This window comes from Hippoglossus stenolepis, chromosome 7, assembly GCF_022539355.2.
Source record: "Hippoglossus stenolepis isolate QCI-W04-F060 chromosome 7, HSTE1.2, whole genome shotgun sequence".
Classification (NCBI taxonomy): domain Eukaryota; kingdom Metazoa; phylum Chordata; class Actinopteri; order Pleuronectiformes; family Pleuronectidae; genus Hippoglossus; species Hippoglossus stenolepis.
The window spans coordinates 11,024,467-11,049,896 of NC_061489.1; the positions used below are offsets into that span (position 1 = coordinate 11,024,467).

At 43.8% G+C, this 25,430-nt stretch overlaps 1 protein-coding gene across 7 annotated transcripts; it reads left to right on the forward strand.

The window, feature by feature from the left end:
* Positions 1-1,421: 1,421 nt before the first annotated feature.
* On the forward strand, positions 1,422-25,368 carry ankhd1 (ankyrin repeat and KH domain containing 1). 7 transcript variants are annotated; one of them, XM_035161761.2, is made up of 39 exons: positions 1,422-1,885; positions 4,861-5,014; positions 9,202-9,358; positions 9,585-9,747; positions 9,904-10,051; positions 10,139-10,372; positions 10,499-10,593; positions 10,981-11,142; positions 11,706-11,787; positions 11,976-12,167; positions 12,295-12,404; positions 12,628-12,715; positions 12,852-12,979; positions 13,092-13,235; positions 13,358-13,460; positions 13,574-13,836; positions 14,002-14,283; positions 15,043-15,466; positions 15,573-15,709; positions 15,822-15,933; positions 16,067-16,212; positions 16,298-16,440; positions 16,914-17,127; positions 17,294-17,469; positions 17,737-17,899; positions 17,990-18,085; positions 18,193-18,309; positions 18,409-18,577; positions 18,695-18,894; positions 19,011-19,360; positions 19,643-19,795; positions 20,018-20,167; positions 21,239-22,799; positions 22,964-23,153; positions 23,392-23,517; positions 23,731-23,982; positions 24,167-24,351; positions 24,441-24,608; positions 24,738-25,368. In XM_035161761.2, the coding sequence occupies exons 1-39, from the start codon at positions 1,607-1,609 to the stop codon at positions 24,795-24,797; spliced, it is 8,076 nt and encodes a 2,691-aa protein (XP_035017652.1). In that variant the 5' UTR covers positions 1,422-1,606; the 3' UTR covers positions 24,798-25,368. The 7 variants fall into 7 exon arrangements, with proteins under 7 accessions (XP_035017652.1, XP_035017653.1, XP_035017654.1 ...); XM_035161762.2 differs by having other exon boundaries at positions 10,987-11,142; XM_035161763.2 differs by having other exon boundaries at positions 9,600-9,747.
* The last annotated feature ends 62 nt before the right edge of the window (positions 25,369-25,430 follow it).

Sequence of the window (25,430 nt, forward strand, 5' to 3'; positions counted from 1 at the left end):
TATGATAAACCTCATTTTGAGTGTATATGTTACACTTTTTTTGTTTCTAAAAGACTTACTTGTTACTTTAAATAAAGCTATTCAATCTGACACATACATGTATATAATTTCAATTGGCACTGCATACACAGATATATAAGTACAACGATTATAATTTCATGTTCCATACCAGTCATGACAACAATTCACTTTGATTCCAAGGTGTGTTTTAGGTAATGCATGTGTACTTTAACATCAGCAAACGTACAACTGCATGAGTTTTCAATTACTATCTTTATATTACTGTATAGCAGGTTATGGGTTTAAATTGATTTCCCAATAGAAGTACATGGATATAAAGTTTAGAATGATTAAAAAAGAACATGCGATCAGTATAAAGATAGACAAACTGCATCAGTGTGCTAAATATTACTGCAAAAAGGTAGAAACCATCTTTTTGTGTAGTTATCTTGTGGTTGAATTCTCACTGAAATCTGTTGACAATAAATAAAAATGAACAACACCCGTTGTCTATGAGAAAAGTAATGAATACAGTAGTTCAATCAAAAAAAATCAAAAAAAAATAGCACAGACATTCTTTACCTGAAAAACTAAATATGTGTAATGAGAAAAAATACAGAGGAAATGCATGCTAGGAACTTTGTTGAGTAAGGCAGTCTTTTTATTTTTTTTACTTAGGACCAATTTGTTGTCCTGGTTCATGGTGGACAGGTGCACAATCATCTGCCCTCTAAAAGGAATTTCTGCAGCACAGGGTCACTTCAATATGTCTGAAGAAGTTTGAAAAAATACGTTTTGGATTTTTGTCACTGGGGAAACACTGGTGTTTTTGTCTCTACTACCTATGTCACTATGCCATGCATACAAAATAGGTTCAAATATTTCATGGGATTTAATTTGTGTGTTACTTTAGAAAAATGTGTGCACATGAAAGCAGTTAGTTTAAATGAGAAGTGTAGTCAGAGTCTAGAGGTAATCTGATTTAATCTCCCTCCTTCTCTCTCTTGTCTCATATTCCTGATTCTATATGATATTATCCTTCATTTCTTCTGCTTCTTATAATTTATGATCCCTCACAAATGAAAGCAATAAGTTTGTGCAGCTTGTAAGGTTCAGTTATCATGGTGCCATTTAAAAACACATTCATTGAGTCTTTAATACACACAACAGGTACTGACATGTTCCGTGGGATTTCGCGCTGAGAGTTCACATGAACTAGTAGAGCTAGCTACCAGTTAAGTTGGTCTACCATGTCATGTCTTGACGTTCGTTCTACAGCCTCGTGATATTGGTAAACCTAACATGACGTTGCGGTCTCAAGTTTGACAAGCGTTAATGTCGACCAATGGGAAACAAAGCTTTCCCCCGCTCGACCAATAGGATTCTCGGGATTTCCTACAGAGGCGGCCTTTCTGAGAAACAGTGCGTATCGGGTTAGGTTGTTAGAAAGTTAATGGCTGGGGGAAAGAGATCCTCCTCAACCCTCGCTTCGGGAGAGTTTCTGGATTCCCTGAAGTAAAATAACGCAAATATCCAAACAGAAAGAGCCTGGACGGACGTTCAAGTCAAAGGATAGCTCGTTAACACACGCATCGTGAACACAAGTATGCAGGATGCAGTAGCCGGGACGGCAATGCTGACGGACGGCTTCGAGGACGAGATTGACTCGGTGACTCCTCGCTCCCCAGTGGCAGGGATGGGGGTAGGAGCGACACCAGGAGGAGTCGGACTAGGGGGCATTGGGATTGGTGTGGGTGGAAAGAAAGTACGTTTGTACGGCGAACCAGGCGGACCTGCAGCAGAAAGACTGGATTTCAAACTGGCGGCCGCGGCCGTCCTCTCCTCGGGTCCAGGATCCGGCAGCGACGAAGACGAGGTTTCAGAGGTAGCTACGCTAGGCTAAGCTAGTTAGCGAAGCCTAACCAGAGAGCTAGGCAACATTCCTCTCCTAGCGCGAGCTGGATGCTAGCTAGCTAGTTAGCTCGCAGTTGGCAACCACCCCCTCCCAGGCCGCTGAAATTACGTAAAATAAACCAGCACTTCAATCGAATAACACCTTCCGTCAGCTCTGGCGCTCATGGGGGGTTTGATGTCGTTCATGCTTGGTGAGACACGGGCAGTTGTTGACGCTCACCGGCTGAAATGTTTTATTTATGCAGCGCAGGCTGCGACCAAGGCCTAGTTCGGGTGGTAGCGACGTCGGCCTTGCTCGCTGCTGTCGTCTCGCAACACCCATCACAAGTTTGCGGCTCTCCCAGCAGCTCTCCAGCCACGGCAAATGGAAGATGTCCGTGAAGCCACGGACGCACACGGATGGTTATAATATCCGCCATATCGTAGTTATGGTGCAATTACGTCACTTTCCCCCTCAATCATGTAAATTAACTCCGATCGCGGCTGGGCTAACTTTTCGATACGTGCAGATTATTGCTGATCCGCGCGGAACTGCTCGAGTTTTCGACATTTGGTGTTGACAAATAAGCCAGCTGTTTGTTCATCCCTGTCGGTTCCGATAGCCACCACCGCTGTGTCAACTCCATTTGCTTTGTCAGAATCCAGAGCAGCTAGAGTTCATGTTGAGAAGTGTCCAACTTTCCATGTGCTGGCAGCCACACACGGGGTCAGGTGTGATGGCATCTCCTCACCTCGGCTAAACATACTGCGGACATGTTTGACACCAGCGCAGATGGACACACGGATTAAACCATGTATCTGTCTCCACAGCCCTAATTTTTACATACTAGTCTTTTATGTGACAGTGCAATGGACCAACTGACCCAACTGTCACAATTTATAATTGAGATTATTAGTCAGTGTCTAAACGCCAGATCGTAACCAAACCTTGTTATACGGCTTGACTTGTCTTATGTGAGCTGTCAGTTTAAAGATGTGAGCCATACTGTTGTCATGTAGTTGAGTTTACCTTTTATATATGGTGGTAGCAGATGCAGGAATGGGACTCCTCAGACTGTTAGAAGACAAATATTTGACTTGCACACACCTGTCAAAGGTCCCTGTTACAGTTAAATGGAATATTCATGCAAAGCGAATGTTCATTGTTATGCAAAGGTTGATGGAGTATTTACACTCAGTAACAGTACAAGGAATTAATGGGTGTGGAGAGAAATGCCAGTACCTGTTGAGCCATCTCTATTATACTTAACTAATATCTAACCTAGGAGGTACCTTTTATGAACAATGCTAAAGCCATGACTGCTAGACAAGTAAGGATGACAGCTGTCGCCAGTGACGGTGTAATTTAGCAGTGTCTGTGTGAGCATCAGCTGTGAAGTAGCAGAAGAAGGAAAATATCAAGTTTGACAACTACATCTCTGGCAGTTTAATTGAGACACGCTGCCGGTGTAAGTCCGCTGCATCATGTTTCCTCACTCGCCCTGGCTGCTACATGAGCCTGAAAGGGAGCGTTTGTTGTGGTGTTTCACTCCAGTGGAGAGCCCGCAGCTCTGGGCAGTAGCTAAAATCTGAGCCCCAGGATTAAGCAGATGCCATTCTAGGCCGTTCCAGCTCTCTGGATACCAACACTCTGGGAACTGTAGTTCATTAATAGTCAAGACTGATGTCCATTGTTGATTATAAAGGCCTTTGTAGAACTACATTCCCCATGGGTTGTTGTGCTCTATCGTATAGCTGAATTCCTCCACATTGCTGTGTGCTGACTCTCTCACAACATTTGCTCTCACTAAACCGGGCCTTAAAAGCCTGCTGCAGCTTATGGATGGACATAGAACAGGGTTGTTACTTTATCAGATTTTGTCAGAGCGTCTCTTGCAAAATGTCAACTGACAGAATTTTAATCTCACCAACCAGGTAGGCTTTTTACCAAAGTTATGTTTGTCATTTTTAGTGTAGTAATTGCTAATGAATATACCTGGTGTTAAGTCCAGGATAACGGACTTATACATACCAAAGTCAGTGTGTTTAGTACAATCTAATCAAGTCACCTACATGGAATTGTGTGAATTGGCTATCAGTGTATATAATATATTGTAATGTATTTTTGTCTCACTAATATTGCAACTACATATCAGTACAACTATGATTGAGCCTATTTGAAAACCAAAACACCTTTACTTAACAAAGTTTAGATTAGATAAATGTTAGAAGTTCACTATAACATTTTGCTACAACTAATACAATGTGTTTATCAAATATGAACAATTCCCTTCACTGAAATTGAAACAAAACACTGTTTTGTGTTCATATTGCTCACATCTGTAATGTGTATGGAGAGTAGAATAACAGTCTATTTTTTATTGCATGAAATTCTCATGTTTCATCTGTAAGGTAAACTGTCATTTACAAACAAAATATTTACAGGACCAGCTATAGTGAATAAAACATAATTTCAGTATCAATTTATAATGCTGATTCAATGGAGTTTTTAGGAAGAATAAAATGTTTGTAAAAGAGACTGCAATACACAATAGCCAATAGAAGCGAAGCGCAGGTATGAGAGTGGTGCTGTACTTGGGCAGCTGACTCTCAGCTGAATCTCTCTATGTGTGCAGGGGTTGTAATTCCTGACTGTAGCACTTTCTGTGCTTTTCTGATATAAGAAACTGTAAATAAACAAAGGCAGTGTGCTTAGTCTTTTTATAGCCTGTATTTGTGAGAGGGTCATTTTTGTAAACAATATTAGTAATGTTTGATGTATTAAGCAGTTAATTATAAATGTTTTCTTGCCACCGGGTCACCCTTTCTAATAAGGTATTTATTATTTGAGAAATATGGGTCGAGGTGTAGACTTGATGTTAAATACAGTTGTTGATCAGAAACTATCATGAAAAGAGCCATCAGGTCTAATTATCCTTCTTTTATCCTCCTCCCTCCCTCTTCCAGGTGGAGTCATTCATTTTGGACCAGGAGGACCTCGATAACCCCATCATGAAGACAGCGTCAGAGTTGCTTTTGTCCAGCGCCACAGACGGAGTCGATTTAAGGACTGTAGATCCAGAGACACAGGCACGACTTGAAGCTCTTCTGGAAGCTGCAGGTACGACTGCTTTATCTGAGCTTGCGTCAGCTTTTCAAGGCTTTACACATGTTAATTTGCAATTGATTAGTCCCCCACTGGTCACACCCATTTTCCTCCAACCAATCTTGATTTGTGCTTTAACCTATTTTAAATAGGTAAAAGCACAACTTTCTGCCTCAGCTTTCCCCAGTAACCAATTCTCAGTACTAACAATGGTTGTAGAGGTCAGGGTTTGTATGAAAGCCTGAAGCTTAAATGCAATCACGAGAACCTGCAGGTTTTGCAAGTGTCATATCGGCACAGAGTATGAAAGTGATTTGGGTAAATTAGTTTGATTAGAAACTGTAATCTAGGTGTAAGAAGGTCTGTCTAGATTATTCCATTGGGCCTGGGTGTCCTGGCCTCGTTTGGGCTTATGAACATTACCGGGCAGATTAACACAGCAACACGCTTGAGCCTCCACAGCTTGCAGAGAGCCTGTGTTGAACTGCTCATGGCTAATCTCATTCTATTCCCCTTTCTCTCTGACTAGTTGTAACTGAAGAGATGGCGTTTTACATTATTTGTTTGCTTAAGTCTCAAGCTTACATGTTAAACAAATAATATTAACAACATTTAAATATTTTTCAACATTTATTAGTAAGGTTTTTGTAAAATATTTGCAGAGATGGAGAAAGGTGTCTGTGTATAATGACTGTGGCAGGAAGATTTGGACAGCTTCTGTTTCCCAGCATTCGCAAAGTAGCCAAATACCAGGCCTGTCGAGACCAACACCAGGGAGACCAAGATATATTTCTTCTAAATCTAACGGATTTCTGAGTTTTAATGTAAGCCTGGTTTATGCTATGTGTGCATGATGCAGCTCTATGATCTAGATAAGAAGGCACTGCATCACATACAGTACACATCAAATCTTTAAATAGTATTTAGGCAAAATATTTTAAAAGCCACCCAGATTGTGACCCAACTTTTTGTAACCATCCTGTAACCAAGGGTCATGTTGCTCTCTGCAGCGAATGAACAGGTGTGCACATGTGTAAAAATGTTTCCTGCAAGTTTCTTTTCTCTGTAATCCTGTTAGTCATACTTCCATCAACAACAACCACATCATGATGACCATCTTTTTGTGTTGACTGCAGCAAGTGGTAGAACGTATCGGCAGTTGTTTGTGCTGTGAGGGTTAGCGTTTGTAAAAGAGGAAAGGAAATCTGCTGGTCTGAAAAACAACACATGTTGAAAACCATTTAGAAAGGAGACATACCAAGTTAAGAAATCATTTTATATTATAAATAAGTCCCTGAGGGAATGGAAGTCATTGGATATAAACAAATCTGTTTACAGTAATTACTCCTCAGGGTCTTTTTTAGAGCTAAAACCCTTATATTTTCTCCTCTGAGGTCCCTTGTTGCTCTCCATCAAATCATGTGGGCATGCTGTCATGATGCATCCACAAATAGAAAGGTCAGTTTGTTACAATGTCAGCCTCAAGATTAATACGATTAATATTCCTACCTGTCCTCATAACTTGGCAGTCACAGTGTCTGTCTTTTGCAAATGTTCCTCCTCTGTCAAACATTGTCAATGTTGCACAGTACTCGAACTAAGATTAATTACGCTCAACACTGTCAATCTCCATATTTGCTATCTAGAACCACATTGACCTAACAACCTATACAAGGTAAGGCAGGTTAATTTAAGACAATCTCATACACTTAACTCAAATGAAGTACTGTACCTCTGATAAACACAGCAACAAAAGTATTAAGAGAAAAAAACAAGGATTTGAAGTACAAAACAGCTTGACACACAGACACAGTCTTAAAGATTTGGTGCAGTTACAGTCCCTAAAGTCCTTTACAAAAGTTCAAATCAAACAGACAATAATCATTCCACTACCTCCACTCACCATGTCCACATGGTGAAGATGTGTGTGTTGGGTACAGTCAGCTGCGGACTGCCCAGTCAGGCACAGAAATAAATGTTCTACTTCTAAGTGGTAAATATACAGCTCACAAGACCTTAATACATGGTTAGCATAGTTAGCATGTATTAGCTTGGTGGGATAAGTTGGCGTTGTTTAATTAAGTGTTTACCCTTGTTTAATTAAGTGTTTACCCTTGTTTACTATGAAACAAAATCAACAATTCGTTGCAGCCAAGTCACTGTTAAAGTAATGCTCAATCAGATTTTTATTATAACCTGCTGATTTTAAAAAAAAAACTACAATAACTGGTAAGCTAGTCTACAGCTGACCCATGTTCCCAGAACTTAAGCTAATTATTTGAAAATCATCTTCATCCTTCATCTTCATGAGGATAGTCGGGACATTTTTGAAAAGGTTTCTGAGGCGAAACTACGCTGACCTATTTGTATATCAGTCATGATAACCCACTGTAATGAATTGAAGCACCTTTGAGTTATTGCGGTCTACGCCTTCAACTGATTTCATATACCGTGTACTGTGAGAAAGATCATAGGGTGATCTGGATGCAATGTGTGCGTCTTGATATACAAATATTAGATGGATGCTACAGAATATTGATAAATTGCCACAAATTCAACCAAATTCAAATTCTGCTTTTTTCAGAGATACAACAATGTTTTTGTATGGCTATTAAGCAGAATATATGACTTAAATGCACACTGACATTTTGTTCTAGCACAATTTGATAGAAGATGATGTTGTTTGTGTAAACATGTCAAAAAGAGTTTTGACGGAGCTGTGCCCATGTAGGTGTTTACACGTTAACACACTTTTGAAGAAGATGCTAAGACAGGTTTCAACCTGGAGCTGAAGACACTGTGAACATTTGAAAAGGATTTGATATGATGCCAAAAAATATATTTTGTATTCCTATTAACCTAGTGAGCAATTTGCTGCATAAGAGAACTTGTATAACTGCATTTTCTCTGAGTTGGCTAATACATTTTAGAGTCATAGTCAGTGAGCTTTAATGTGGACTTGCTTTCAGTTCTGCTTTAGCTGAAATTTTAATTAGCAACTTGGATAAAAGTGTTTACTTAGATTACGTAGTGTGTTGTTAGTACAGTGGGTGTATGCAGCTCAGCTTTTGCCAGTAACTAGTTTCAGTTGAAACAGAACAAAAACATCTGCTTGTACTTTAACTCAGTCTTGACCTCAATAAGAGCTCAATGTCCATATTCCTCACATGAATAGGTGAAGGTCTGATTTACAGTGGTAGATATAAATATTGTTACAAAATGATTAGACTCATTTGCAGTGATTCAAACTTCTAAAGTTTAATTGGTGTGCTTCTGTTACTGCGTACAGTCTCTGTGATAAACATCATACAGTAAAACATTAATGATCAACTTCCTCGACCTCTTGTTTCCCTCTGCCTTGGGGACCATTGTGAAATACCCGTCTGAGAGCTGTACTAAGTTTAGCTCAGACCTAGTGGTGAAAACACAGGAGGACCACAAGGAGCTCACTCCTGCCTGGCTAATGGATGTGTTGAGGCTGAGGCCGAAAGGTTCAAAGCTCACACTTTGTTTTCCTTCTTTCTCAGCTCTTCTGTTATTTTATTGGTTGGGAAATGTTCCCTGTTCTGTCTTTTGAAAGAGATCTTAGCAAAAGCAGTTTTTCTTTATTACTTGTGCCTGCTCTCCACTCAAACACACACAAACACTTTTTTTTTCCTCATATGGCATTTTGTTTTCTTCCAAGCCATGCTCTATCCCTTACTGACCACTGTCTCCAGTTTCAGTTTCTCTCACATTCACTGCCTCTTACCCATCTATAATTCACACAGGATGGCAACCTTTTCTCTTCGATCATTCACAACGTTGAACTTATATCAACTAGTATATTAAACTAACATTACCTCCCTGACCGTATTCATTCTAGATCTGAGCTTTCCTGGACCATCCCATAGTTGCCCAATGGATATTGTTTCGTAGCTCACCCTTTGACCCTGTCATTGTCCAAAGTAAAATACTTCAGAATCATAGATGGTGTATTGAAAGTAGTGAAGACAGATATTAAGCCACATTAACAAATGCTTGTGTGTGTTTTCTGTGTGTGATTTTTTTGTCTTGTTTTTTCTTTTTCCTCTTGTGTATGCTGCTACTAACTCTGGATTGGATTGGCTGGACTGGACTTGCTGCTTCATCTGGTCTGGTGTGATTATGCTCCCCTGTGGTTTGCCTTGCCTTTGCACCTCTGCCCTTTTGGTGTTCGGTAGGCATCGGTAAACTGTCCACTGCCGATGGTAAAGCTTTTGCAGACCCAGAGGTGCTGCGGCGACTGACGTCATCTGTGAGCTGTGCCCTGGATGAGGCTGCAGCAGCCCTGACACGTATGAGAGCAGAAAACACACTCAACGCCGGCCAAGCCGACAAGTATGTATCTTGCCCACACTGTTGCTGGCATATTCCAATTGATCTTGTACACTGTTTAATAGACTGGTAGATTAATCCATTCTGTTCAAATATAATCATTTTACCCTGAATCTAAGTTGCATATACACCATGTCTTCCCTCCAGTGTGTGTTTTCTCCCTCAGCATGATTATTTAATTGCAAGGCGTATGTGTGTTCACCTGTCACAGTGGCAGTAATTGTAGCAGTCTGGTTATTTTCAGCCGTAGTTTAGCAGAGGCGTGCTCAGATGGGGATGTCAACGCTGTGCGCAAATTGTTGGATGAGGGACGGAGCGTCAACGAACACACGGAGGAAGGGGAGAGCCTGCTGTGCCTCGCCTGCTCGGCCGGCTACTATGAACTTGCACAGGTTTGTGAGAGGAAGGTTGGAGTGTGAATTAACTGTAAACTGAAGTATGGTCTCTGCAAAGCAAATGAAAAAATTATGCGTATCACTATATGAATGTTGTCGGACAGCCAACCTATGCATGACTCTTAATCTTATCATTCCATCTTTCATCTTAAGGTGTTGTTGGCCATGCATGCCAACGTGGAGGACAGAGGCATCAAGGGAGACATAACGCCACTCATGGCTGCTGCCAGCGGAGGTTATGTGGACATTGTAAAACTACTTCTGGTCCACGGAGCAGATGTTAATGCACAGTCCTCAACAGGTACTACCCGTCTTCATTTCCCTCTCATAGGACTATTACCTTTACTCCATGTTTTGCAGTCACATTTACCTCTCCACTTTGTTCCAGGCAACACAGCTCTAACGTACGCATGTGCCGGTGGCTTCGTGGATGTGGTGAAGGTGCTGCTCAAAGAGGGTGCAAACATTGAGGACCACAACGAGAACGGACACACGCCTCTTATGGAGGCAGCCAGTGCTGGCCACGTAGAGGTGGCCAGGGTACTTTTGGAGTATGGCGCCGGAATCAACACACACTCCAATGAGTTCAAGGAGAGCGCGCTAACACTCGCCTGCTACAAAGGTCAGAATGCAAATATAGCATGTCCTCTCAATTACCATAATTTGGTTTTCTGCCTTTAACCTATTCTATTACTAAAACTCTAGTGATACAAGGATCAGATTACTGACTTTTGTTTTTGGGCTTCAGGTCACCTGGATATGGTGCGTTTCCTGTTGGAGGCTGGCGCAGACCAGGAACATAAGACAGATGAGATGCACACAGCGCTAATGGAAGCATGCATGGTGAGCATCTGACCCAAACTGTAGCATTACCTAAATATTTTCTTTTCAGGGTCAGTTCACTTGTTCAAAGATGTCAGCTTTGACTTAATTATTGCACACAAATAATTCAGCACTTTTATTCTTGACTCATTTTTGTTCAAATTTAGCCAACAACTAAGGATTTGCATTTCTTGAATTCACATTGTAAAGCTGTGGACTTCCTTTTGTCCCCTATGTCCCATGATAATCTTGATAATAACTTAAACAGTCTCACCCGTACTGGTTAAAGTTTTATGGTGGTCTCTGTCTCATAGCATCTCTTAGCAAGATTGTGTTTTAGCTTAGATGATCATTGAGCCCATGTATGTATTCATGTGCTTATCTCTACATTCTTTGTGTGTCTCGCTGTCCCAGGACGGCCATGTGGAGGTAGCACGGCTGCTGTTGGACAGCGGCGCTCAGGTCAACATGCCAGCGGATTCCTTTGAGTCGCCGCTGACCCTCGCAGCGTGCGGAGGACACGTGGAGCTGGCAGCCTTGCTCATAGAGAGAGGAGCCAATTTGGAGGAGGTGTGTAAAGAGACAGACGGAAAAGACTATAAAACATGGAGAGGATGAAAGTTTTCTAACTTTCTTTCCAGAGCTGTGTCTCTAAATATGGATTACATAGATTGCACACCTACCGTAGTAGAGGTTTAATCTATAAAGAACAGTGCTTTTGTCATTTCCTCTGCCCTGCTACTATTGGGGTAAATTGTATAAAACACTTAAAGTCAGGGTTTCTACGTATAGATATTAGACAAGAGTTTATGTTTTGTTTTTTTATTGGAAATGTGAATTCGATTTTATTTACATTTAAATGCAAGAAAAAATGAAATGTATTATGCAACATTACACTGCTGTTAAATGTTTAAAAAGGGAAAACACTCTTACCTGAGAGTGAGTTCAAGTAGAGATGTCATGCCAAATAACACAGCTTCAGGTTTTAGTGTTTAGTTCTTTCGCCTACAACACAGTAAAAATGACTAGTCAGTTGAAAATGTCCATCCTCAAGGAGAGTACACAGACACAAGGGACGGGCTTCTACACCACCCTTATGCTTTCTTATGTGCTGCTTGTGTGTGTGTGGCCAGGTTAATGATGAGGGCTACACCCCCCTGATGGAGGCAGCTAGAGAAGGCCATGAGGAGATGGTAGCACTGCTACTGGCTCAAGGTAAACAAGCTTTTCTCCTTCATCTGTGAAATTTCTCACATCTAGTCTAACTAACTCTACGAAATATCACAACCACACATCTGTTAAGTGATATTGAAACAATTTTAATCCACAGATTTGAACATGATTTTCTCATTTTGACACCAATCAGCAATCATCAGCAATAACTGTTCTTGGTCAATATCCAGGTGCTAACATCAACGCCCAGACGGAAGAAACCCAGGAGACAGCTCTGACTCTAGCATGCTGTGGAGGCTTCTTGGAAGTGGCTGACTTCCTCATCAAGGCGGGGGCCGACATCGAGTTGGGCTGCTCTACTCCTCTAATGGAGGCTGCACAGGAGGGCCATCTGGAGTTGGTCAAATACCTACTGGCTGCAGGTGAGGAAGAAATATAAATGCAAGAAGCTGCAGATCTAAGAAGACAAAGAACGTATTTAGCTGTAATTTGGAATTTTGTAGTTATGTCTTTGTGCCAACAATCTTAAAGTCTTTTTTCCTCTGTCAGGGGCAAACGTTCATGCCACCACGGCAACAGGTGACACAGCGCTGACGTATGCATGTGAGAACGGACACACTGATGTTGCAGATGTGCTGCTGCAGGCTGGAGCCAACTTGGTATGGCATATTCTTACATCCTCTGTCAGTCATGGTTGGATGGCCTTCTGTTTCACATGAGTTTAGATTAGCACCAGAAGAGAGATGTCTTTTGTTAGCAAATTCAAATTGATTAAACTGAACACAGTCTGCCATATGCAAAGCTCAGTAGCTGTTTTCTGTTGAGTCATTGTTTCTCAATGAATATAACTCATCACAACATAAATTAATCTTTGTCATCAAGGAACACGAGTCTGAAGGGGGGCGGACGCCCTTAATGAAGGCAGCAAGGGCGGGACATCTCTGTACTGTTCAGTTCCTTATCAGCAAAGGTACGTTATCAATTAGTTAAGCGAAACCAACTTATATTTTTTATATATATATATTAGTTAATTTACTCATATTGACTCATATATTGATTTTGACACATTTTATGCATAGTGAGTTAATTTGTTTTCTCTTTCCCAGGTGCTAACGTGAACAGATCTACTGCCAACAATGATCACACAGTGGTGTCTCTGGCGTGTGCTGGAGGACATCTGGCTGTGGTGGAGTTGCTGCTGGCACATGGAGCGGATCCTACACACAGACTCAAAGTAATGTCCACACACTGGATAATATAGATCAGACCACATATAATGTTTGATCTTGTCTATTTGTGTGTCACAATAACACAAAATTTAATTTATTTACATTTTCTCTCTGTAGGATGGTTCGACGATGTTGATAGAAGCTGCTAAGGGTGGCCACACCAACGTGGTGTCCTACTTGTTGGACTACCCCAACAACATTCTGTCTGTCCCAGCCCCCGACCTCTCCCAGCTCACTCCCCCCTCGCAAGATGCCTCTCAGGTAAACACAACAATAGATACCACTTTTTATTGATGTTGCTCTGAGAAATTCATCTGCTTTTAGTAAGAGAAATGTCTTATCGTGGTTTCTGCCTTAACTAAACATGTCTTCTGTCTTAACAGGTTCCTCGTGTCCCGATCCAAGCTCTCGCCATGGTAGTGCCCCCTCAGGAGCCTGACCGAGCCCCATCAAACATCGCCACACCCCCACCCATCTCCAGCAAAAGTAAACACGGCTACATGTCAGCCAGTCAGTGAACTCAAGAAATAGTTTCAGACTTCACTGTTATTATTGTTCACAAAACCTAACACTCTTTAATCACCCTTGTTCGAATCCAGGCATGTCCAAACAGAGACAAGCATCCCTTCAGCCCGGTGTCCCCACCTCAGTTGGACGGGGGCCTGAAGCGGAGCCTCTGCCGCCCTTCCACTTGTGCCAACCTCTAGAGTGCATTGTGGAGGAGACGGAGGGGAAGCTGAACGAACTGGGCCAGAGAATCAGTGCTATCGAGAAAGCCCAGCTTCAGTCACTAGAGCTCATTCAGGGGGAGCCGCTCACCAAAGACAAGATTGAGGAGCTGAAGAAGAGCAGAGAGGAGCAGGTACAATCCATCAACCAACTAAGATCTGTTTGCATTCTGAATGTTAATTTAAGTCAGATGCATATAACCGTAAAAGCAAATTCACACTTAAATTTTGTTGTGCATGCATAACTGGTTATCAGAAGTTAAGTTGGTCAAACAAGGATGTGGCTATTGCCTATTTAGGTGCAGAAGAAGAAGAAAATCTTGAAGGAGTTGCAGAAAGTTGAGCGCCAGCTGCAGCTGAAAACACAGCAACAGTTCACCAAAGAGTACATGGAGGCGAAGGGCTTAAAAGAGGAGCAGGAGGTTGGACTGAGCCAGGGCCCAGGGCCTGGAAGTATGACGTCTGCTCCAGGGTCCCTTCCCACTACACCAGGTGCCCACGTACACACCAGCTCCGACACAGATGAAGAGGCTAACAAAGATGGAGAGCTAGAGGAGCAGCTGGGGGAGGACGGGGAAGAGGTAAAACTCTCTATTTATTTTTATGCCTCCCGTGCCAGTGACCACAGGCATTATGCTTTCGGGTTGTCCATCCCAATCCCGTGAACGTGATATCTTGAGAACGACTTGAGGATATTTCTTCAAAGTTGGTACCAATATTCACTTAGACTCGAGGATAAACTGATTAGATTTAAGTGGTCAAGGTCAAGGCCATGGTGACCTCACAAAGTGTCTGTTTTTCTTGAACGTGATATCATAAGATCAGCTTTAATAGAATTTTTCAAATTTGGTAAAACAATTCACTTGAACAAAAAAATGTTATTGATTGCATTTTGCTGGTCAAAGGTCAAGGTCACACTGACCATCCCTTGTTTGGAACTCAATTTATCAGGAATTGTGTACAATTCACCTAGACTTCTGAAGGATTTCAGATTTCAGTGGTCAAAGGTCAAGGTCACATTGGATTTAAAAAACATGTTTTTGGCTTCTTGAATGTCATATCTCAAGGGCGCTTGAGGGAATTTCTTAAATGTTTGTTCAGTTGTCACTAGGACTGAGACTATCAGATAATGGGGTTACGTTTCAGTGGTCAAAAGTCCCTGTGACCGTATGAACCTTGGAAAAAAAGTATTTAGTCGAAATATGTACACGGAAACTGCACCGGTTGGCGGAGGCACACTACCACAGTGGGGTGATTCTAGTTTATAATATTAGTTCCGACTTCTCTAACACTTTGTTTGTTGGTCTAAAAGACTAAATGTGTTTTCTGTACATTTTCAGGAAGAGGACGATGATGACGAAGATGAGGGTTCAGAGGATGAGGCAGATGGTGACGAGGAAGATTACCCCAAGCTCCCTCAGGTGGGTACTATCCTCTACAGGGATGGATCACAGCCACCACAGCAGCCTCCTCTGCCCCCTTCGCCACAGGCTCAGCCCCAGCCTCCTCCTCCACCTCTTCAGGCTGCCTTCGTCCCCATCCAGCCCCTGCCAGACTACAACCCTGCAGACTACCCGGGAAGTACCAGCCCGGAGTTGCAGAGGGTACTGGTGGGGCAGCAGATGCTGGGCCAACAGCAACAGGTTCAGGGTCAGCAGTTGGGTGGGTTAGGCCCGGGAATGATGCCTCAGCAGGCCCCAGATGGGCTCATGGTCGCTACACCTGCACAGACGCTCACAGACACGCTGGATGACATCATGGCAGGCGAGTTCACTTCTTTTTTTGTTCCTTTTTAAATTGTTATTGTTGATGCTAACCTTTAAACCTGAATGCATATGCTTAACTTTTTTAAAATTCTTTCCTATTGCAGCTGTGAGCAACCGCGTACCCATGCTGAACACTACGTCACCCACACCCCTGTCCCAGCCACCCACACAGACGCCCTCAAACATCGCCTCGCCTCCTTCAGTCCTGCCCCTCTATCCCTCTGTTGACATAGATGCACATGTAAGACACGTTGTCATTTTGATGTCACAGAGATCTAACAATTGACAATTCAGATGAGCACACACATGTTCACAGTCCTCTACCCTGCTGAGAGATGTTATATTCCCTACAGACGGAGAGTAACCACGATACAGCGCTGACGCTGGCATGTGCGGGGGGACATGAGGAGCTCGTGTCTGTCCTTATTGCACGGGGAGCCAACATCGAGCACCGGGACAAAAAAGGTATTCAATTTCAGTTAATAAAATGAACTGTGAGGTTGGGTGAATCAGTAAGTTTTTTTTAATATATATATATATATATATATATATATATCAGATAATCAGTTAATTGTAATATCACCTCTGCACTCCTCAGGTTTTACCCCTCTGATCCTGGCTGCCACTGCCGGCCACGTAGGTGTGGTAGAGGTGCTCCTGGACAAAGGGGGTGACATTGAGGCTCAGTCAGAGAGAACCAAAGACACACCCCTCTCCCTGGCCTGCTCGGGAGGACGCCAAGAGGTAAACACACCGTATTTAATTTTACCTTCAAGACAGTGACTGTTTGTTTTCACTGCTCTAACTGTTGCATAACTGTGTTGGTCAGGTTGTCGAGTTGCTGCTGCTTCGGGGAGCCAATAAGGAACACCGCAATGTTTCAGACTACACGCCTCTTAGCCTGGCTGCTTCTGGGGGTTACGTTAACATCATCAAAATACTCCTCAACGCTGGAGCTGAGATTAACTCCAGGTGAGCGACAAAAATATCAGAGTTGACTTTAGCCCCTCGATACAAGTGAACCAATTCCACCCATATGAGTTCATTAATAGGATAACTTCTTTCTCCCTAATCTGACTGACATCATTGTTTTAGTTCCTGTAACTGAACAATGTTTTACTATTTCTTCTTTGGATACTACGGGGTTTTAAATTGCACAGTGACAAACAAATACAGCATAACTGTAGAATGTATCTTTGGGTTTGAGCTGCACCCTAAAGTGAAAGCATAGTTATTATCTCTGTTATAAACCAGGAGTGGGAAAACAGTAAGGCAATAACTTCCCAGTCAAGGTTTTATAGCAGCTGCTACTTTGATTGAATACTGCTCTGCAAAGAGGGGAAGTACATGTTAGTGAAACCAGGACAGACCTATATATCCTGGTGCACATTTAAGAGTTAACTGTTTTGATTGAGTTTTTGGTGTCTAAACTGTTTGTGTTCCAGGACTGGCAGTAAGCTGGGAATCTCTCCTCTGATGCTGGCGGCTATGAATGGTCATGTACCGGCAGTGAAGCTGCTGTTAGATATGGGCTCGGACATCAACGCCCAGATTGAGACCAACAGAAACACAGCGCTGACCCTGGCCTGCTTCCAGGGACGGGCTGAAGTTGTCAGTCTGCTGCTAGATCGCAAGGCCAACGTGGAGCATCGTGCTAAGGTGAAGAGGCTTCCACATACGGATTGAGTCTGTGATTCTGTAGCTGAAATTACTTATGTGTTTTTTTTAACGTTGGGTGAAACATATTTTTGCCCCATTATTGCAATCTTTGTTTCGGTTCTGTATCTGCTGGCCATCTTGCTAATTAATTTCTCTGTTCGTGCAGACTGGTCTTACTCCTCTGATGGAGGCGGCCTCAGGAGGTTACGCAGAGGTGGGCCGAGTGCTGCTGGACAAAGGCGCAGATGTTAACGCTCCCCCAGTTCCCTCATCCCGAGACACTGCCCTCACCATTGCCGCCGACAAGGGCCACTACAAGTTTTGTGAGCTGCTTATCAACAGGTGAGTGGTCCCAGGTGTCAAGAACTGTGATCTTGTGTGAGTTTTTGTTTTCATACAAACATTTGCCTTTTAGTATTCGCCAAAAGCGTGTGTAACTGGTTTTATTGCAACAGCTGATTGTGCACAAATTTTTATTTCATTCACATCAAGTTGGACATCTTTGGTCATTTTAATCAGACATGGGTAAACATTCTAAGTGCCACCATATTCATCCTGTCACTCAACCCGGTCAGCTGCATTCCTAAAAGCAACCCTTCCTTTTTACAGGGGTGCCCATATCGATGTACGAAACAAGAAAGGGAACACTCCTCTGTGGCTGGCGGCAAACGGTGGCCATTTTGACGTGGTCCAGCTCTTGGTGCATGCCAGTGCTGATGTGGATGCAGCTGACAACCGCAAGATTACCCCACTCATGGCTGCTTTTCGCAAGGTGCCATGTTCACCGAAAAAACGTATTTTGACTTTGGAATGGCTGCACTTTGGCAGCTCTGTATACTAACCATTTCATTTAACATTTCAGGGTCATGTGAAGGTGGTGCAGTATCTTGTGAAAGAAGTCAACCAGTTCCCATCAGATATTGAGTGCATGAGATACATCGCCACAATTGCTGACAAGGTATGCATTGATTTCCTTTTCACTAGCGTGCTACATTTATTGGAATTGACAGGAGAGGTTAAGATGTTTAGCAGAGGTCTAACTCCAGCTGTTCCCGCTTGTCGCAGGAGCTGTTGAAGAAGTGCCACCAGTGCATGGAGACCATCGTCAAAGCCAAAGATCAGCAGGCGGCTGAGGCCAATAAGAACGCTAGCATTCTCCTCAAGGAGCTAGACTTGGAGAAGGTAATGTCTGATTCTATTGCTGTTCTTTTGGTCAAAGCTCCTTACACTGACAGGATGTGTATTTTGTTTTTTACACGGGCTCTGTGTTGTTTGTTTCAGTCCCGAGAGGAGAGCAAGAAGCAGGCTCTGGCTGCCAAGCGCGAGAAGCGTAAGGAGAAACGCAAGAAGAAGAAGGAGGAGCAGAAGAGGAAGCAGGAAGAAGAAGAGGGGCAGAAAGTCAAGGAGGAGTTCTTCGAGATGCAGGAGCAGAAGGAGGACTCAGCCGATGGTAACTTTCTGTGAATGAGGGAGATAGACTGATACAGAGTGCAGAGCTTGCTAATACAGTTATGTTGTACTAGGTTAGTTACACCTCCTGATTTTAATTTGACCTTTTTTCCTTCAGAATCTGAGGTTCCTATTGAGCCTCCCAGTGCAACCACCACCACAACCATCGGTATATCTGCCACCTCTACCACTTTCACTACGGCTTTTGGAAAGAAGCGAGCTAGTGTGGCCACTACCCCAAGCACCAATCGCAAAAACAAAAAGAACAAGACAAAGGACTCCTCGCCCAACGAACCAATCATATTACAGGATCCACAGGTAAGCACAACTATTCATGCTTTTTCCTTTTGATAAGCCTGATTTTATATATTAGGCTAGCCAAATATCTGATGGAAAAGAACATTATGATGACATTTATGTATTTTCCTTTTTAGGTTGCACTAGCACAGCACAAGGCTGACAAGAACAAGATCCACGGTGAGCCGCGGGGTGGGGGAGTGACGGGTGGCAACAGCGACTCTGACCCGTTGGATAGCACCGACTGTGCCAGCGAGAGCAGCAGCAGCGGGGGCAAGAGTCAGGAGCTCAACTACCTCCCAGACCTCACCTCCTCCGCCTCCTCCTCCTCCTCCTCTTCCTCTTCATCCTCCTCCTCTTCAGCCCCCTCCTCAGCAGCAGCCCAGGCCCTCATGCCCGGTCCCGAGAAGAGACACTGTCCTCAGCCACAGACTGATGGCAAGCTGGACAACAAGGTCACAGTCTCCATCTCCAAACCAATGCAAAGGTGAGTCCCTGAAGGAGCAGAGCACATTTATCATTGGACATGGACTGTGAGTGTGAGTGTGTGTGAAGCTGTTCGTCTAGGTAGTACAAGCTCAGCTTTAAAGTTCTCCTTTTTATGGGTGAACTATCCACAGTACATTGTTTAAGTGCAGCGTTATATTCTCACTTCATCCTCAACTTATTTCAAAACATTTTCCAAGTATGAAACTAGCAAAACAAAGAACCGAGTATGTCCTCGTCATTGTCTTCTAACTGAACTTGATCTTGACATGTGTTGTCACAGAGCTCCAGACATGGGTGACTGCACCTCCCACTCCCTGCCCTCTCCATTCAAGACCATGGCTCTTCCCATCACCTCACCCAACAGTAAGCTCAGCCTCACGAGCCCCAAGAGAGGCCAGAAGAGAGAAGAGGGTTGGAAGGAGGTGGTCAGAAGGTCAGTTTATTAAATTATAACTTTGTATATTTGTCAACACAAGTTTTATTCATCATGCACACGCTTGTAAGAGAGATAATATTTTACAGCATCTGCATGGAACATGTTTGACAGATTCCTTTTCTGTATATGTATCAGTAAATTGAAATCACCAGAGTAACTAAAGGCCAGTATACACACACTGTCATAAAAACGGAGCTTTGACCTTCTTCTTTTCATCAGATCAAAGAAGCTGTCTGTGCCAGCCTCCGTTGTGTCTCGAATCATGGGCAGAGGCGGCTGCAACATCACAGCCATCCAGGACGTGACAGGAGCTCACATTGATGTGGACAAACAGAAGGACAAGAATGGGGAGAGGATGATCACCATAAGGTAAAAACAAAGCCCCCTGGTGGACTGTAAACACCACTGCAGATGTACTCAGGTGCAGAAAACACGTACGCCCCTGTTAGATGATGTCATTCATTTCTACTGGCCAGTCCCACAATGCAGCAGTCCAGCACTTGCTTTAATATATGGGTGAACTGTCTTCAATGCCAGGTGACTTCAGGGAGATTTAATTTTCTATCGTCTTTCATCTCAATGTCATTAGATACTGTAACTCTTTCTGGCAATATGTCCGATGTCCTTACCAATATCAATGCCATACACACAAAAACTGCTCAAGACAAGCGCTGCAGGGAGACTGTATAACTGTATAACAGTATAAATCACCTGTGTGAAATGATCAGCACTCGTAGCTATCCAAGGTCAATTTTTCACACAGTTTTCGTCCCTGTTCGGGAGGTCACACCAGTGTGAGCAATGGAAATGTTTAGCACTTAGTGGATTTGGTGTATTGTGGTCATTTATGTAACTAGAATTACACTCAGCAGACCGCACACTGCTGCCAAGAGCCAACAGTGCCCTTAAATTCAACGAAGTTGCACCAAATTGGCTACATTCATAGATATCAGTTCCCTAAAGTTGCCTTTTAAAAAAAATCAAGATCCATGTATAGTTCCTTGGGAAAAAACTGTGAAAATATTGAATAATACCCTATCTTGCAATATTAAAGAAAGTGGAGAAAAAAAAGTCCAGCCCCCAGATCCAGATCCACATCTAAATTGAATTGTTTCTTCCCTGACCCATACTGCATCCTTCTACTTAGTTTTTATGTAATCCTGATAACTAACAAATAAATGCATATGAAAACATAATGGAGGTAAGTAGAAGGATGTTTGGAGAGCATATACCTCCGTCAAAACTAATGTCCTCTCATGTTAGAGAAAGTGGGCAAAATTTTTGAATTTAAGCTCTCAGTTTGAAGTATCAACCACAAAGCTCTAGAGGGTCAGTTTTGTGTGTCCAAAAACATTATCACATTGATTGTCAACATTTTGTATGTGTTATATGTTTTAACACAAGAGCGTAGTCTAAAGAAAGTCTGCTTTGTTGTTTCAGAGGAGGGACGGAGTCTACAAGGTATGCAGTCCAGCTAATCAATGCTCTGATCCAAGACCCAGCCAAAGAGCTAGAGGATCTTATCCCGAGGAATCACATCAGAGCCCCGGGCTCTAAAACGACGTCTGCTTCCTTCCCGAGTTCCACAGGGCTCTCCAGCGGTTCAACCACTGGACCCAAGGCCCTGAGCTCGCTAGTCGCCTCCACAGGTGTCTCGTTCCAGCCCTCCTCATCCTCATCTTCATCATCCTCTCAGGCGGGTGGAAAGATTGGGAAGGGCCTGTCGTCAAACGTCAGACAGCCATTCCCTGTGTCTTTGCCCTTGGCGTACGCCCACCCTCAGCTCGCTCTACTTGCTGCTCAGACCATGCACCAGATCAGACACCCTCGCCTACCCATGGCCCAGTTTGGAGGCACCTTCTCTCCCGCCGCCAGCACCTGGGGACCTTTCCCTGTGCGCCCTGTGAGTCCAGGCAGCGCTAACAGCTCCCCCAAACACAACGGAGGAACCAACAGCACTATAGGCCAGGCGAGACCCAACTCAACTCACAGTGATCACAGCAACACAGCCAGCTCAGGAGCCCAAGTTACAACGTCAAACACCACCACCACCAGTGCTCCTAACACATCTACAGCTGCGGCCTCACCTCATACCCCCAACCCTACCCCGTATAATCCCCAGCCGAGCATCCCCACTCCTTCCTCTGTCAGGAAACAGCTCTTTGCCCCTGACCCTAAGCCTGCTGGTATCACCTCGGTGTCTGCTGCAGCAACTGCAACCAGTGGCACAAATGCAGTAAGAGGCACAGGATCTCCTGCACATCACAGTTCCACTACAACTACCGCTAATGCCTCTCAGCAGTCAGTCGGTCCGATCTCACAGCCCTCTGTCCAGTCAGCTAGAACGGAGCCCAGTGCCGTGGCACCTCCTGGAAAAGACAAGCCCTCTCTATCTGTAGAGAGCCAGCCTGTTTCTGTCAGCGAGAGTATCAACTCTTTCACTGCCCCTGCCATGGCTCTAGCTCCCAAGCTAGAGCATCGACAGCAGTTACCTCCCCCTCCCTCCTCTGTGCCGTCCACAGAGGCTCCACCGCCCCTCCTCAACCCACAGCCCAGCTCCCATCTCCACTCAGCTCCTCCCCCTGTCCTGTCACACAATGTTGCACACCCCAACAACACAGTCCCCCATTTCTCAGCCCCTGCGCCCAGAGTCTCCCATCGTATGCAGCCACCAGGGCCTTACTACTCCCTTTCTGAACAGCAGCAACAGCAGCAGCATCAACAGACGCAACAGCATCAGCAACAATCTGTGTTTGTGCCCTTCAACGCTCAGCAAGAATCTCTGAAACAGACCCAAAACCAGACCTCCCAGTCCACGAGTTTGCCTCCACAAGCCCAGTCCCAAGCTCCAGGCTCCCTTCAGGTCTCTGCTAACCTGGGGATGATGAACGGTTCCCAGATGCAGCATGTTGCCAATGCAGGCAAACCTCAGCAGATACCTCCCAACTTTGGTCCTGCAGGCCTCTTCAACTTCAGCAGCATCTTTGATAACAACAGCCAGGTATGTTAAATGATCATTTATACGATACACATTAGTCTGCCATCTTATTTTGACGTTCTTTTGCAATAACTTAAAGTGACATGGAAGAAGGTTGAACAAACATCGAGATCAGTCATGCAGCCAGTGGTTATAAAGCTATTGTTCTCAATTGTGCTTTCCTGCAGGTTGGAAACAATCAGGTGTGGGGTGCATGCCACCTGCCTGCTCGCTCACCTCCAGAGCAGTCGTACTCAGCCCCACCAGCCTATATGAGCATGGGCCAAATGGAGAACATGATGCCCCCACCTCCTCCAGACAGCTCCAAAGCCCCTGGCTACCGCTCTGCCTCCCAGAGGATGGTCAACAGCCCCATTGGTACTTTTCTTTTACTTCATGCTTGATATTTTTTGTTGATAAAAGCATCAAATTGGGACTAGTAAATATATTTCATTTCATTGTTTATAATTATTAGTAACAATTCATTTAATCATACACATAGAGGAAAATGTTGCAAGGCAGGAACATGCCTTTTACAGAAGTATTTTAAGGTGAAGTTCTGAGTTAGTTTGTACTTTGTATCGAGCTCTGAGTCTCTTTGTGTCTGCACCAACAGCTTTGACCAGCTATGCCACAAGTATCTCTGGCAGCCCTGTGTATCTGCACGGTCATACACCGGTCGGCACACCCTCCTTCAGCAGACAGCACTTTTCTCCTCACCCATGGAGTGCATCCACATCAGGTACCAGACTCGCACTGTAACTGTTCAGCCTCAAATGATCTATTACACATTTAGAAAAGCATTTGTCTGAACTTAGTGTAACCCTTTTTAAATTCACTGTTTAGTTAGTTAGTTTTCTCTTGTTTAAGTTCAAACAAATCAATCAATACTTTGAAATCTGTGATTCTGATCTGCTCCTGACTAGTTCTTCCTCTATCGCCTCTTCTCCACCAGGCGAATCTCCTGTACCACCTCCTTCCACAGTGTCGTCCTCTGCCATGTCCACCTCCGCAGTGGCCCCTCCCCCTCAGCCTAAGCCAGGCAACTCCTCGCAGCAGGACCGGAAGGTCCCGCCACCCATCGGCACAGAGCGGCTTGCAAGGATTAGGCAAACGGGTTCGGTCAACCCACCTCTCCTTACCACAAGCTACACGGCATCTGTTGGACAGGGAGGCATTTGGTCATTTGGAGTTGGCAGTGCTTCGGGTAAGAGCAAATATCGTTTTTGGTGTTTTGTTTTTCTTAGAATTAAGAGCATGGGAAAATGGTGTATATGCCAAAAGTAAATGTGTGGATGTTCTTACAAACACCTAAAACAACATATTTCAGTGTCAGTAGTTGTGATGGTCTGTGATTAAGCTATAACCTTGTTGTGTGTGGCTCTGTGCAGAGGCTATGTCCGGTTGGTCCCAGCCCCTGATGAGCAGCCACATGATGCACCCCCAGCTCCAGGCGGAGCAGTCTGCCTTCTCTCAGCACCAGCCCATGGAGCAGGATGACACAGGCATCGCGAACCCTGCTAACAACTACCACCAGCCGCAGCATTTGCCCAACAGCTACATGGACTTCCCAAAGGTAACACAATGCCACGGTTCTGTAGAGGATTTAACCTCTGTTCCCCTTATGTACAAATGGTTTACCAGGGACCCGATACTGTATTTCAGGGGATGCCTATGTCTATGTATGGAGGAACAATGCTGCCCCCTCATCCTCCCATGGCAGAGGGGCCAGGGGGACCGATGTACAATGGTTTGCACGCTGGTGACCCCGCATGGAGCCCCATCATCAAAGTGGTCCCAAACAATGCAGATAACGCTGACCCACAACAGCAGGTAAATATCATATTTTTTACACCTATGCAGTCTATTGATATACACTTTAACCGTCTGGCTTATTGTTCCGATACAATATTTGACTACTATCGTCTAACATGTTCCTCATGTCGATCCTCTCTCCTTCAGGTGTGGCCTGGTACGTGGGCACCTCATGTGGGCAGCGTGCACCTGAACCACGTCAACTAGACGGCCTCCACAGCAATCAAACGCACACAGCATGACCCACAACGCAAACATTAAATACCAACTGACGAATATGACCAATTGAGACAAAGAAAAAAGAAACTTACAACATGTTAACTTTAGTAAGAGACCTGAGAGTGCAGAGCAGAGGTTGAAGAATTGGAAGTTCTCTTGACGCCATTCTTTGATGTGCCTATCTCAGACAATGAAAGAGGAAATTTAGCGAGAGCTGTTAACAGTATCCTGATGATGCAAACAAACATGCGCGATCACCTGTTTAACAGGATCCATTCTCTGCGTAGTTTAGCGATTTTGACTTAAACCCACAAACACCGTTCTTGGGCGGCAGGGGGCTCAACATGAAGTAGCTATTTAAACTTGGCCCAGAACTAGATGATGATTACCTAAAGAGAAATCAGAACCTTTTAGAGTGGTAAATACATGTATAATTGTTTACATACTAAAAAGGGTTAAAATGAGAGTAAATTTCATGTCGTATAGTGGCTCTACTTTATGTAGCCTGTATTAATGTGAAATATTTACCTTAATATTCAATAAAAAGATTGAAAAGTAACTGTGTCCTGTTTTAAATGAAACCATGTTCTTCACCATGTATTTTCATTGAACATTTAACTT

Excerpts from the sequence above, each read along its gene's own strand:
- ankhd1 (XM_035161761.2), top strand. The coding sequence starts at position 1,607 with ATGCAGGATGCAGTAGCCGGGACGGCAATGCTGACGGACGGCTTCGAG. Across the intron at positions 14,284-15,042 it reads TGGGGGAGGACGGGGAAGAG|GAAGAGGACGATGATGACGA; the intron begins GTAAAACTCTCT and ends GTACATTTTCAG. Across the intron at positions 24,609-24,737 it reads ACGCTGACCCACAACAGCAG|GTGTGGCCTGGTACGTGGGC; the intron begins GTAAATATCATA and ends TCTCTCCTTCAG.